The sequence below is a fragment of the Phyllobates terribilis genome, unplaced genomic scaffold, assembly GCF_046119375.1.
Source record: "Phyllobates terribilis strain yellow unplaced genomic scaffold, ASM4611937v1 Scaffold_12__6_contigs__length_324123572, whole genome shotgun sequence".
NCBI classification, from domain to species: domain Eukaryota; kingdom Metazoa; phylum Chordata; class Amphibia; order Anura; family Dendrobatidae; genus Phyllobates; species Phyllobates terribilis.
The window spans coordinates 156055255-156070669 of record NW_027362772.1 but is presented as its reverse complement, the minus strand read 5'-3'; the positions used below and the strand labels follow the sequence as shown (position 1 = coordinate 156070669).

Sequence of the window (15415 nt, the reverse complement as noted above, 5' to 3'; positions counted from 1 at the left end):
ATGGACGTCATAAAGGGAGCTCTGACATTCAGGGTCCCGAGTGGTAGGACGGTTCTGGTGGTGTTGGTCCAACCATTACATAGTCATCTATTTATTGAATGGTTGGCATATAATACTACTTAAATGGCTGGAGAAAACTCTACCTGGCAAATTAAAAACCTTGAGAGGTTTCAGGAGATCCATGAGATCCATCAATGAATAAATGTAGGAGAAGAACAAATGTATCCATCCCGCATTGTCCCAGATGTGATACATTACTGATACATCCTGCAAATTAGAACAAAACCAATGGGGAAGAGGGAGAAGAAATAATAAAGAGGAGAATTATTACAGCTCCACGACAACGCTGTACATACAGGGCCCCGACCTGGTGCTGAGCCGAGGAAAAAGGTAATGAAGTGTCCTGAACAAGGTCAAATAGAGGTGAAGATGGAATTAAACCACGACTGCGCCACAGCCATTAACGAATATACGGTGAGCACAGAGTGTATGTGGGTAAGTGTGATAACGATGGGGGATATTTATGGAAGAGAGATAGGTATTAGATAGATAGATGATAGATAGATAGATAGATAGATAGATAGATAGATAGATAATAGATAGATAGATAGATAATAGATAGAGAGATAGAGAGATAATAGATAGATAGATAATAGATAGATAGAGAGATAATAGATAGATAGATAGATAGATAGAGAGATAATAGATAGATAGATGATAGATAGATAGATAGATAGATAGATAATAGATAGATAGATAGATAGACAGATAGATAGATAGATAGATAGATAGATAGATAATAGATATTGGATAGATAGATAGATAGATAGATAGATAGATAGATAGATAGATAGATAGATAGATAGAATATAGATAGATAGATAGATAGATAGATAGATACTGTAGATATGGGATAGATAGATAGATAGATGATAGATAGAGAGATAATAGATAGATAGATGATAGATAGATAGATAATAGATAGATAGATAATAGATATTGGATAGATAGATAGATAGATAGATAATAGATAGATAGATAGATACTGTAGATATGGGATAGATAGATAGATGATAGATAGATAATAGATAGATAATAGATATGGGATAGATAGATAGATAGATAGATAGATAGATAGATAGATAGATAGATAGATAGATACTGTAGATATGGGATAGATAGATAGATAGATAGATGATAGATAGATAATAGATAGATAATAGATATGGGATAGATAGATAGATAGATAGATAATAGATAGATGATAGATAGATAGATAATAGATAGATAGATGATAGATAGATAGATAGATATATAATAGATAGATAGATAGATAGATAGATAATAGATATTGGATAGATAGATAGATAGATAGATGATAGATAGATAAATAGATAGATAGATAGATAATAGATAGATAGATAGATAGATAGATACTGTAGATATGGGATAGATAGATAGATAAGATAGATAGATGATAGATAGATAATAGATAGATAATAGATATGGGATAGATAGATAGATAGATAGATAGATAGATAGATAGATAGATAATAGATAGATAGATAGATAATAGAAGGATAGATAGATAGATAATAGATAGATAGATGATAGATAGATAATAGATAGATAATAGATAGATAGATAGATGATAGATAGATGATAGATAGATAATAGATAGATAATAGATAGATAGATAATAGATAGATAGATAATAGATAGGAGATAGATAATAGATAGATAGATAATAGATAGGAGATAGATAGATAGATAGATGATAGATAATAGATAGATAGATAGATAGATGATAGATAGATAATAGATAGATAATAGATAGATAATAGATAGATAGATGATAGATAGATGATAGATAATAGATAGATAATAGATAGATAGATAGATAGATAGATGATAGATAGATGATAGATAGATAATAGATATGGGATAGATAGATAGATGATAGATAGATAATAGATAGATAATAGATATGGGATAGATAGATAGATAGATAATAGATAGATAGATAGATAGATAATAGAAGGATAGATAGATAGATAATAGATAGATAGATAGATAGATAATAGAAGGATAGATAGATAGATAGATAGATAGATAGATAGATAGATAGATAGATAGATAGATATCAGAGATATGTAGATATAGATAGATATGAAAAAGTCCCTCACTACGGACGAAACGTCGCCACCTCTGACATGATGGGTCAATAAAAGCACATTCAATTTGAAGTTTTGGAGTGCTGCCTCAATTTTTCTAGGACTTAACTAAGTTTGGTATTACCTGTGAGGCTTTGCACCCACATATATCTTTTTGCCAATTGCTAGTGCCGCACCTTTATTTTGCTAGATAGATAGATAATAGATAGATAGATAATAGTAAGATAGATAGATAGATAGATAATAGATAGATAGATAATAGATAGACAATAGTTAGATGATAGATAATAGATAGGTAGATAGATAGATAGATATTAGATAGATAATTGTAAGATATTAGGTAGATATACAGTACAGACCAAAAGTTTGGACACACCTCATTTAAAGATTTTTATGTATTTTCATGACTATGAAAATTGTACATTCACACCGAAGGCATCAAAACTATGAATTAACACATGTGGAATTATATACTTAACAAAAAAGTGTGAAGCAACTGAAAATATGTCTTATATTCTAGGTTCTTCAAAGTAGCCACCTTTTGCTTTGATGACTGCTTTGCACACTCTTGGCATTCTCTTGATGAGCTTCAAGAGGTAGTCGCCGGAAATGGTTTTCACTTCACAGGTGTGCCCTGTCAGGTTTATTAAGTGGGATTTCTTGCCTTATAAATGGGGTTGGGACCATCAGTTGTGTTGTGCAGAAGTCTGGTGGATACACAGCTGATAGTCCTACTGAATAGACTGTTAGAATTTGTATTATGGCAATAAAAATGCAGCTAAGCAAAGAAAAATGAGTGGCCATCATTACTTTAAGGAATGAAGGTCAGTCAGTCCGAAAAATTGGGAAAACTTTGAAAGTGTCCCCAAGTGCAGTTGCAAAAACCATCAAGCGCTACAAAGAAACTGGTTCACACAAGGACTGCCCCAGGAAAGGAAGACCAAGAGTCACCTCTGCTTCTGAGGATAAGTTTATGCGAGTCACCAGCCTCAGAAATCGCAGGTTAACAGCAGCTCAGATTAGAGACCAGGTCAATGCCACACAGAGTTCTAGCAGCAGACACATCTCTACAACAACTGCTAAGAGGAGACTTTGTGCAGCAGGCCTTCATGGTAAAATAGCAGCTAGGAAACCACTACCAAGGACAGGCAACAAGCAGAAGAGACTTGTTTGGGCTAAAGAACACAAGGAATGGACATTAGACCAGTGGAAATCTGTGCTTTGGTCTGATGAGTCCAAATTTGAGATCTTTGGTTCCAACCACCGTGTCTTTGTGCGACGCAGAAAAGGTGAACGGATGGACTCTACATGCCTGGTTCTCACCGTGAAGCATGGAGGAGGAGGTGTGATGGTGTGGGGGTGCTTTGCTGGTGACACTGTTGGGGATTTATTCAAAATTGAAGGCATACTGAACCAGCATGGCTACCACAGCATCTTGCAGCGGCATGCTATTCCATCCGGTTTGCGTTTAGTTGGACCATCATTTATTTTTCAACAGGACAATGACCCCAAACACACCTCCAGAATGTGTAAGGGCTATTTGACCAAGAAGGAGAGTGATGGGGTGCTACGCCAGATGACCTGGCCTCCACAGTCACCAGACCTGAACCCAATCGAGATGGTTTGAGGTGAGCTGGACCGCAGAGTGAAGGCAAAAGGGCCAACAAGTGCTAAGCATCTCTGGGAACTCCTTCAAGATTGTTGGAAGACCATTTCCGGTGACTACCTCTTGAAGCTCATCAAGAGAATGCCAAGAGTGTGCAAAGCAGTCATCAAAGCAAAAGGTGGCTACTTTGAAGAACCTAGAATATAAGACATATTTTCAGTTGTTTCACACTTTTTTGTTAAGTATATAATTCCACATGTGTTAATTCATAGTTCTGATGCCTTCAGTGTGAATGTACAATTTTCATAGTCATGAAAATACAGAAAAATCTTTAAATGAGAAGGTGTGTCCAAACTTTTGGTCTGTACTGTGTATTAAGGCCGGGTTTACACCAGCTGATCTGCGGTGTTAAACGATGGCCGATCGTCTATATATTTGCTGATCGGCAGTCATTTAATATCATCCTTCACGCATTATAAGAATGGTCATCCTGTCTAAACAGGCCAACCTTGCTTACAATGCGTAACGATGGGTAATAGATCATTCTGTGCACCTAAGCTGTCCTCGTTTTCGACAGCACATGTGCTACCGAGAAGAATAATCGTTTAAGCAAGCCAAAAGATCATTTCAAAATGCTTGCCTGTTAACTCTGCACGATTATCGGGAGACGAGCGTTCCTAGGATAATCGAGCAGTACAAATACACCGTAAATGCAGGGCATGGACTGGCCGGCGGCTCTCCCTACCCTATAGAAACACATGAAGCTGTCCCACTCGGGTGGGGAGAGCCGCCGGCCAGTCTGTGTATTGCGTCCCGATCTCCGTCCGATTTATGCCTGGGCGCTTAGAGAAGTAACGATTATTCTTCCCCATAGTTTTTGTGCAAACTTAAACAATCTTGATTTTGATCTGCGGTCAAAATCGTCCCCACTAACTGGAGATCTATATAGACATAATGTCTCCTCTTTCCTATATTCCGTCATGTAATATATTAAATCGTAAATATTGACTATTTTTATTTTGTAGCTGGATTCTGCACATTTCTCATACATGGAGTTCTTTCCAGTACAATGGTTCCCATGCTGGCAAATATCTAAGTGCTGCTCAGATAGTCGCCCCCAATTAACGACTACCGGTGCGTCGGCCAAACTCTTAATCCACAAGCCCAGCCTAACACATGGCAAAGCCCAATTATTCCCGAATGTTCCTCCTATGGTGCGGCCGTTCCCAGCGAACCTGTTCATCCTCCCACGCTCACCATTAGATGCTTATCGTATATGGACAGCTGGTCCAGTGCCGCAGCTCAGCTCTTTAGTGTCCCCTTAGCACGAAGCCATAAAACTGAATAGCAATACAGGGATGAGTGGGGGCTGACGAAGATGTAATGGGGGGGATTGGATGAGGGGTAAGAGGCAGGTTCCAAAAAAAAAAAAAATGATACACAATGGCCTCCACAGGCGGCCAGCTGTCTCTGATTGATTTGTTCTTTCACAGGAACGCTACATAAAGTATGCCCCCCCCCCAACCTATTGAAGCCCTGCCAAAATGGGGAGAGATGCACATATGTGGACTTAGCGAAGGGGTTAAAATAAAGACAAAGCCCTTTAAAAAAAAAAAAAAAAAGCCATGTCATGATTCAGCTTGGAGGACTCAGCTGCTCCAATGTTTATAAACAATGGGGCTGGGGCGTCATGTGGTAATAAAGACACCGGCTTCACTAGGAAGCAGCCGAGCCAAAAAAACCATCACAATGTTGTCATTTGTGGTTTTACCTAGGGCACATGCTAAAGGGATAAATGACAAATGTAGCACTGCTACATCTCTATACTTTATCCAGCTCACAGCTGTTCTTGTGCAATAATTCACAATGCAAGGCGACGATTCACAAACAGATAGAACATTTGTGAAAAGGGGGACGGGAATGAAAACCCCTAATAAAGGGGTTTGTAGGGGGTTATTTTGCTAGGATAGAGTTAATTTTCCCTATAAAAATGGCCCCGATCTTGCAAAATATTACTGATTAACCGCTAAGATGGTACTGATTGCTGCAATGTAGCAATGTAGCAGAGCTGAACTTGTAACGTCAAGATGTCAACTCTGTAGTCTGTGGCTGAGATCAGAGCCCTACAAATCCACTACATATATGACATACCCGGCAACTGTTCTGATTAGTAGGGTGCCGCGACGTCATTCATGCGAACCTATTAATTATAAGAGGCGCTGGGCATGCCGACAGTGGTCCAGTGGCCATGAACTATATACGTAAGGGTCAGAGAGGTAGGGGGAGGTTCACAGTGGTCCAGTGGCCATGAACTACCGACGTAAGGGTCCGGCAAGTAGGAGGAGGTTCACAGTGGTCCAGTGGCCATGATCTACCTACGTAAGGGTTCAGCAGGTAGGGGGAGGTTCACAGTAGTTTAGTGGCCATGATCCACCTACGTAAGGGTCTGGAAGGTAGTAGGAGGTTCACAGTGGTCTAGTGGTCATGATCCACTTAAGTAAGGGTCCGGAAGGTAGGGAGAAGTTCACAGTGGTCCAGCGGCCATGAACTACGTATGTAAGGGTCCAGCAGGTAGGGGGAGGTTCACAGTGGTCTAGTGGTCATGATCTACCTACGTAGGGGTCTGGCAGGTAGTAGGAGGTTCACAGTGGTCTAGTGGCCATGATCCACTTACGTAAGGGTCCGGAAGGTAGGGAGAAGTTCACAGTGGTCCAGCGGCCATGAACTACGTATGTAAGGGTCCAGCAGGTAGGGGGAGGTTCACAGTGGTCTAGTGGCCATGATCTACCTACGTAGGGGTCTGGCAGGTAGGGGGAGGTTCAGAGTGGTCCAGTGGCCATGATCCACCTACGTAAGGATCCAGAAGGTACGGAGAGGTTCACAGTGGTCCAGTGGCCATGAACTACCTACGTAAGGATCCGGAAGGTGGTGGTGGTGGGGGGGTTTCACAGTGGTCTAGTGGCTATGATCTACCTAAGCACGGGTCCAGAAGGTAGGGGGAGGTACACAGTGGTCCAGTGGCCATGATCCACCTACGTAAGGGTCCAGAAGGTACGGAGAGGTTCACAGTGGTCCAGTGGCCATGAACTACCAACGTAAGGGTCCGGAAGGTAGGGCGAGGTTCACAGTGGTCCAGTGGCCATGAACTACCTATGTAAGGGTCCAGCAGGTAGGAGGAGGTTCACAGTGGTCATGAACTATCGACGTAATGGTCTGGCAGGTAGGGGGGGGGGGGGTTCACAGTGGCCATGATCCACCTATGTAAGGGTCCGGCAGGTAGGGGGAGGTTCACAGTGGTCTAGTGGCCATGATCTACCTACTAAAGGGTCCTGTGAAACTTTTTGTTCAACGCTGATCTATCCAGTCACTGGTGGACACAGACAGAAAAGGCCCCCGTGCAAGAACAATATATGGCCCCTTTGCAGCCCAATAGCTCATCATAATGCACAATTCCACCTGCTTTGGAGAAAATGAGCCCCCCTTACCTCTTGGACCCCCAGGTTGCACCAATGATAAGTCCACCTCTGCATGCAGTTCAACGCCCCCTTCACACGTCCGTGTTTCATCCGTTTTTTTACGGATCCCACATATACCCATTATAACCTATGGGGCTGTTCACATGTCCATGTTTTAACATGGATTGTGTGTCCGTGCGAAGAACACGGAGACAGGTCTGTTTTTTACTGGCAGCACGGATGACAAGTGCTAATAAAAGTATACGGGTCAGTGAAAAACACGTATCTTTTAGTAAAGATGTGACAAAGTCAGCTCTGCTACATATACACTTGTCCATGAACAGTTAGTTATTCTGGATGGGATTTGGATTGATGTAGTAGGGAACCATATTTTATCCTTCAGCAGCAAATAAACTAGAAGAATCCTTAGATTTAGAAATGACGATCAGAACATTTTTGCGCTTTCTTACTGGATCAAGAAGATCAGAAATCCACCAACTTTTTCCGTTTAAAGGGCCACACACGCGTATGTAGCAGAGCAGAGATTGCTATTATTGCACCTTATATATTGTGGAATATGTTGGCGCTATATAAATATAATTATTATCAAAAGTCAGATCATAGAAAATACATGACAATCTTGGCTCTGCGCCCCCATCCCCATAGAAAATACATGACAATCTTGGCTCTGCGCCCCCATCCCTTAAAAAAAATAAAAATAAATAAATTCATGAAACTACAGCTTTTAGGTATAAAAGTCATATAGTTTACTTTTCTCTTGCTCATATAGCAAATATTCTGTACATGTGTTTGCAAAGCATTAACGAAAAAAACATCATAAAAACATAAAAAAAACTGTACATGCATAGTTATAGGAAAAAAAAAAATACTTTTATCTCTCCAAAAGGAGACATACGTATAGCCTCTGGAACCGTTTCCTAGCCAGTATTATGGCTTAACATTGGAGTACTTCCAACATGTTATATAAATATATAACTTAGTTTAATGTTTTCTTATGTTACATAGTTGCTGTACAATAATGGTGGTATATATATATATATCAAAATATATATAAAAACAGTGCAAAAAAACAATGGGAATACACAAACAAAAAATGCTACACAAAAAGAAAAACATCTGTACACGTCTATTGGTTTGCATAAGCTAAACCAGGGGTTCGACATCCCCTTAGCTCGTCACGGTGTTGCTCAACTACAACTCCCAACAGCTCAAAAAAAAAATACTGGGTTGTAGTCTGGCAAAACCTGGAAAGCTGAAGGGTGAAACTCCCAAGCTACATTCACAGCACTGACACAAGACAGGACAGATGGGACGCCACCCTGCCAGCTTGGCATTCTCCAAAAAAAAAAGAAAAGAAAAACCCAGTACAGACATCCAAGTGTGCGGATAGAGTGCGTGCAATATTAGGAAGTCCTCATCCGCTTGCAGATTTTTTTTTTTTGACACGTCCACATCCAAGGCTGGCGAATAAGACGATGCAGAATCTCAGAATTCTGGGGATAAGTCTTGCACGCAGCCTTCTTTTTCCCTTCGTTCCTTGTTCTGCTAAGGGATGTCCCTGATCATAAAAAAAAAATAAAAAAAAGACCTAAAAATGGAAAGAAAAAGAATTCGTTATTATACAACCCAAATACACGGTGGTTGTGCTCCGTTACAGGGAGAGGTTAGTGGTGCACAGCTGAGCCCCCCTCCCTCCTTCCATAGCTCTCAGCCATTAGAAGACCCTGCCCTTGTTTATCTTGTGAGCAGTCTCTCTCTCCAGCCCTGCTCCCCCTCCCCCATCTTCTTCCCCTCTCCTAACCCCCCTTTCCCGCCAGTACAGCTTGTTTTGCAACTTTTTTTTTTTCTTTAAAGAACTTTCCAAGGAGGAGCTAAAAGAGATTGAGTAACACTGCCTGGAAAAAAAAAAAAACTATCATGTGCACAGTCACCAACTCCCACTTTCTACAACCAAAACAACCTCAGGAACACAACTTTGCACTTCTGCAATTTGCTTATAACCTACTCCCTCCACCCTCACTCAAAAAAAAAAAAAAAGCTTAACTGTCCTTAGGTCACATCAGTCATAAACAACTGGAAAGAATAAAAAAAACAACCCGAGATGGAGAGAATAAAAAACAACCCAAGAAGGAAAGGATAAAACAACAACCTGAGATGGAGAGAATAAAAAACAACCCAAGAAGGAGAGAATAAAAAACAACCCAAGAAGGAAAAGAATAAAACAACAACCACCCAAGAAGGAAAAGAATAAAACAACAACCCAAGAAGGAAAAGAATAAAACAACAACCCAAGAAGGAAAAGAATAAAACAACAACCCAAGATGGAAAGAATAAAAAACTCACCCAAGATATTCATCTGATCTTTTTCCTAGGGGTCTGCTCCAAAGTGCAAAAAGGGTGGTGGGCAACTTTCATATTGTCAGTTTTGGGGGCTTGTATTCTCTTCCTTTTGGGGAAGTAATCTAAAGTGAAGAAATGAATGACAAGGTTAGAGGAGAGGAAGGAGGAATGTGAAAGGACGATACATTTCAGATAAACACAAGGGTCCCCCATGATACAATGTTGCTGTTGTGCCAGCTTCTAGTAAAGCATTGATGAGTGGAGCTTACCAGTAATGGAAGTGCTGATCTCTCTCTTTCTGAGAAGGGATGAAGTTGAGGTCTTAGATGGTCCTTTAACTCCTTGGCATTTCTTGACTGCCTTGTCTGCGTTCTCCTTTGCGCACTCCTTTTTCTCCTGCACAGTCTCAGCTGGTGACTCCTCTCTGGTATCTACTGTTGGCACAAGGAGCCAAGTGCTTGGTTGTCTGGACAATGGGGTGGCACTGTCAGGGCACAGTTTGCTCTCCCTGTAAAAACTTGGCATTTCTGTGCTTTCCAAAGACTCCCAACAAAAAGTCCCCTTTAGTGGTGTCCCAGAATCAAAATCAAAGTTCCACCTTTGACAGTCAGATGCTTGGATCTCCTTGAGTTGCCTCTTCAGCTCAGATCTCAGCTCGTCGTGATCGATGGGGCCAAATAAACTTCTGCAAACTCCCCTTCCACTGGCACCCATGCCCATCCTGGGCAGCAGTAAAGCTGGCATGCTGTCCTCCTGCAGAGCAATGTTTGCCATAACTGTTTGTTGATGTTTACTAAGGCAGTAGTAGTAAGCGTAAAGGCTTGAGTGCTCTCTGGATATGTCTGGGCAGGGTTTGGGAAGCTTATATAGAAAGTGAGCAGCAGTGGAGATGAGGAGGAGACAGAAAAGAAGAGGAGGGGATTGGTAGTGACTAGAGGAAAACACTCTGATGACTGGGCAGGGACTGGAGGGAGGAGGTCCTGCTGGAGAGCTCCTTTCTCTACCTTTTAGGTTTCCAACAAGGGTGGAGTTTCAGATCAGGTTAAAAAAAAAATATATATATATATAAAATAAAAAAAATCACCTCTCCCCCTCCTCCCTTGCAATCCAGTGCCAACTCTACTCCCCATTCACTATGCAAAGGGAGGAGGGCTCCCAAGTCAAGGGGGTTGCAACGTTACTTCATATGGAGAGAGGAGGGGGTAGCAACATTGACTTATAAACTGTAACTGATATTTTCTTCTTTGTCTCCTCTCCTGCCCTGTATTATTCCATCTTCCTGAGTGCATCCCAAAGGGCATCATATTCTATCCCCCCTGGATTTCGTTCTATTTAACCCATTCTGCTGCAGGGCTTAATAAAGAACTATATTATTCCCTGCTGCTAAGTAAATGCTGCAGACAATTATAGGAAGGGGGGAACAGATGGTGTCCAAGTGCAGAGGAAAAAATCCTGGACCCTATAGACTGGGACCATAGGACAGTCAGGTGTCTGCTGAGGGGTCTCCCTTTATATATCTGTAGGTTATGGATCATTTTGCTTCTGATTGCATCAGTGTAGTGGGACAGGGCAGATCAAAGTCTTCACTATTTACATCTATGTATTTGGAAAACACAAATGTAGCAGAGCAGAGTTTGTCATTATTGGATGTACATTGTTTCTGCAGAGTGAGAACTGTTCAGATAATAATTGTTATTTCTATAGCCCCAACATATTCCACAGCAATTCAGTTCTGTGTAATTGCACATGCCTATATGAAATACAAGGTTTTCATGACATATTTGCAAAAAGTCCCATATCCAGAGCACGATAATAATAATCTTTTTATTTATATAGCGCCAACATATTCCGCAGCTCTTTACAATTCAGACAATATCGGCACTGTCCCCATTGGAGCTCACAATCTACATTCCCTATCAGTATGTCTTTGGAGTGTGGGAGGAAACCGGAGAACCCGAAAGAAACCCACACAAACACGGGGAGAACATACAAACTCCTTGCAGATGTTGTCCTTGGTGGGATTTGAACCCAGGACCCCACCGCTGACACTATGCTGCCCCATGATGGGTTTTGATAAAAATATAACTCATATGTAGAGTGTTATATATTTATAAACTTCTATAAAGTTTTGTTTTACAAAGTTCCCATCTGGCGACAAAAAAATAAAAGGAGAGAAAAACAAAGCTAGGGCAACATGGTGACTTGGGGCGGCATTGGGATCTGCAAGCTACAGCGACAAAAGAGATGCAAAAAAGTCACAACTAGTCGGGCTTTTGTGACTTGGTTTCAGAACTTTGAGGGGGGTTCACAGTGCAGACCATGTGTCTGCAAAAAAAAAAAATCACATCCAAACACTAATGAAAATTTGATTCAGAACAGTGGGTTTTTTTTTGTGTACCAGAAAAATCATTGATGTCTTAATGAGGCCCTAAGGTCTTCCCTAATAATCTAGTGGTCATCAGTAGCAAAATTAAAGACCACGCCCACTTGGCTAAACAGATTAGATTTAAATGGAAGAGAGGGCCATATCGAGAGGCGCATAAAAAGCATCGCCGGATTCAGGAGAACAGTGGCATTTACAGCAAGTAAAAAAATATATATATATTTGGCAACTGATGGGTCCTCTTTGAAAAGTCAAACTGCTTTAGTTTGCATTGGAGAAAACACAAACTCCCACATGCAAATGTCATCTTATAACTCTGCATTGCGGTGTTCCTCTGTTATTCTTCCTGGAAATGTATGACTAAATTGACAACTGGGCGTTACCAATTTGGGTTGTGTGACATTGTCCGGGCAGTGTAGATAGTGTCAGACTGAGCAGGGACACATCCTTTAGGACATCGCATTTATCACCCGTCTCATCCATTTTTATAGTAAGCCGACAGACGAGAGTGCAAATGGATGGACAGCGGCATCGAAGGGGTTAAACGTCCTCGGTCTGGAGCCCACTCAATACATGTAGTGTGCACAGGGCCCGACTGGGATCCAGCACATGCTTCAGGTGAATGACAAATTCAGCTCTGCTACATAGACACTCACTTTCTGCCATGTGATGGTGTGAGGACTTGCCCGGGCACCTCTCTCCGTTACACATGGCTGCGAGTGTGCGGCATCCACCCTACAGATGTTCCATCTCATGCGTCCACAGGATTCAGATTTTGTGACAAGATGGGATGTGCCGAGCAGTTAATTTTGCTGCAGAAATACTGCGGATTTATCTGCATAGTCTGAACTGTAGCTGCCAGTTTTTCATCCACAATGCTGGACAGATCCGCTTTTTCTACGCTTCGTCCTTGCTTATTTTTCACGGATAGACCCTGTTACATATATGTATTTATTATAATATATGTGGCTGTTCACATTACCCTTTTTTTTTTTTCTGGACCGATTCTCTTTAAATAAAATATGAAGACCTGTCTGGTTTTTGATCCATTTAATTCAATAACACCATGAAAAAAAAGGAGTAAAAAATTGACAATAAACAGATACAATCACAATGGATATTCAGATGATAGATTGCCAGATCTCAGCAATGGAAAGGCACAGGAACAAGAAATACGCCATATTTAGGGTCTGTGCACACGTTAAGTATTTGGTGCAGAAATTTCGGCATCTCTTGGCAGGAAAACGCAGCGTAGATAAGAGCATTTTTGATGCGCTTTTTACATGCATTTTTTGGTGCGGATTTTTCACCACTTATTTTTATGGGTGAAATCCGCTGAAAGAATTGGCAAGTGCGGATTTAAGTCTGCAAGTCAAAAATAAGCAAGGTGTGCATGAGGCTCCAGGATTCTTATTCGCTTTGCTGGTATCAGGAAACTCTTCAGGTTTTGTGATAAAACTACAGAGAAAAAAATGCAACGTGTGCACACAGCCTTAGGCGAATAGCGCCATTTCAATAAAGGAAAAAAAATCAAGAGCTTCGGTTTGCATTGGGAGAGCACACGGACTCAATGCAAATGTAGGCAATACGACTCTGCATTGTGCTGTTCCTCTGTTATTCTTCCTGGAAATGTAGAACTAAACTGACAGCTGTGAGACCTTTTTAGTTTTTGTTTTTTTTGTGTTTTTAAATGACAACTGGGTGTTACCAATTACCAGCTCCACAGAAAAACACTTTTTAAAAGTGCCAACATGTGGCATAATCTGGAGAGATCTTATTGGATGGATTTACTGTGAAATGTCTCAGTTCCTCTTTATTACACACTTATAATTTTATGTCCCCTGTTTAGGTCCTGTGAGGCCGTCAGCTGCACCTAGAAGTCTTACAATGGAATAATAATAATATTATTATTGTTATTATATATAATAAAAAAAATTAAGTGAAATATTTGTAATAAAATAATGAATTATTTATAATACATAAAATATGTGTAATAAAATAATGAAATAGTTCTAATCAAAAATAAAATGAAATATTCATAACAAATAAAATATTTGTAATAAAATAATAATGAAATATTTATAATATAATAAAAATATTTGTAATGAAATAATAATGAAATATTTATGCTAAAAATTAAAATGAAATATTTACAATAAAATACTTGTAATAAAACAATGAAGAAATATTTATAATAAATAAAATAAAAAATATTTGTAATATAATGAAATATTTATACAAAAAAAAGAAATATTTATAATAAATAAAAAATATTTAAGAAAATAAATAAAAAATAAAATGAAATATTTATAATAAATAAGAAAATATTTAAGAAAATAATGAAATATTTATAATAAAATATAGAAATATTTGTAATAAAATACTAATGAAATATTTATAATACATAAAATATGTGTAATAAAATAATGAAATATTTAATAAAAAAAATTAAATATTTATAATAAAATATTTGCAATAAAATAATAATGACATATTAATAATATAATAAAAAAAATTGTAATGAAATAATAATCACACATTTATAATAAAAATTAAAATGCAATATTTACAATAAAATATTTGAAATAAAACAATAAAAAATATTTATAATAAATAAAAAAAAATATTTGTAATATAATGAATTATTTATAATAAAAAATAAACTACTTATAATAAATAAAAAATGTTTAAGAAAATAATAAATAAAATGAAATATTTATAATAAATGAAATATTTAATAAAATAATGAAATATTTATAATAAAATATTGGTAATAAAATATAGAAATATTTGTAATAAATAAAATGAAATATTTATAATTAAAAAAAAAGTCGTAATAAAAAAATAAAATATTTAATAAAAAAAATAAAAAAAAATATTTATAATACAAAATAAACAAAATGAACACAAATGAAATAATAATAAAAATAATAATAATGTGCCAACATATTCCGCAGCACTTTACTATTAAATGATTAATGAGAACAGAAAATCCAGAAACTGTTTAGGGCCTCAACAGCTGAATCCATGAATGATCACTTGTACATTACAGGCCCCTTTTTTTCTATATTTCCCCAGCTCTGTGGCTAATGATGGCCGGGACTCAGCGGTGGCTCTTAAATGGCCATGTCTTATTATAATACATATACAGGCCTGCTCTTGGGGTGGAGGAGGCTGGGGTGTAATTGGAAGCCTGCAGAAGACAGCACGTTCCTGTAACCCAGTGCGTGTGTATGGGGAGGAGAGCAAGGAATAAAGAGGGTTTAATGAGCTGGAAAGAGGATCTCTGGCTAAGAGGTGCAGGAGAAAGCCCTATAAAGGCACTTTTGGCAATGTTTGCTCATAGAGAATGAATGTGCTGGATCTAAGGAGGAGATTCGCTCACCCACTTCCCCTACAATTTAGTGGTTGCATATTAAGCCAAGGTGGTTATGGT

At 38.9% G+C, this 15415-nt stretch overlaps 1 protein-coding gene across 1 annotated transcript; it reads right to left on the bottom strand.

Moving 5' to 3' along the window:
• Window positions 1–7978: 7978 nt before the first annotated feature.
• LOC141172325 (cyclin-dependent kinase inhibitor 1B-like) lies at window positions 7979–10496 on the bottom strand. Its single transcript, XM_073656410.1, has 3 exons — window positions 9866–10496; window positions 9600–9718; window positions 7979–8844 (listed from the first exon to the last, which is right to left on the bottom strand). Exons 1-2 carry the CDS (start codon window positions 10368–10370, stop codon window positions 9609–9611), a joined length of 615 nt encoding a protein of 204 aa, XP_073512511.1. The 5' UTR covers window positions 10371–10496; the 3' UTR covers window positions 7979–8844; window positions 9600–9608.
• Between the last annotated feature and the right edge of the window lie 4919 nt (window positions 10497–15415).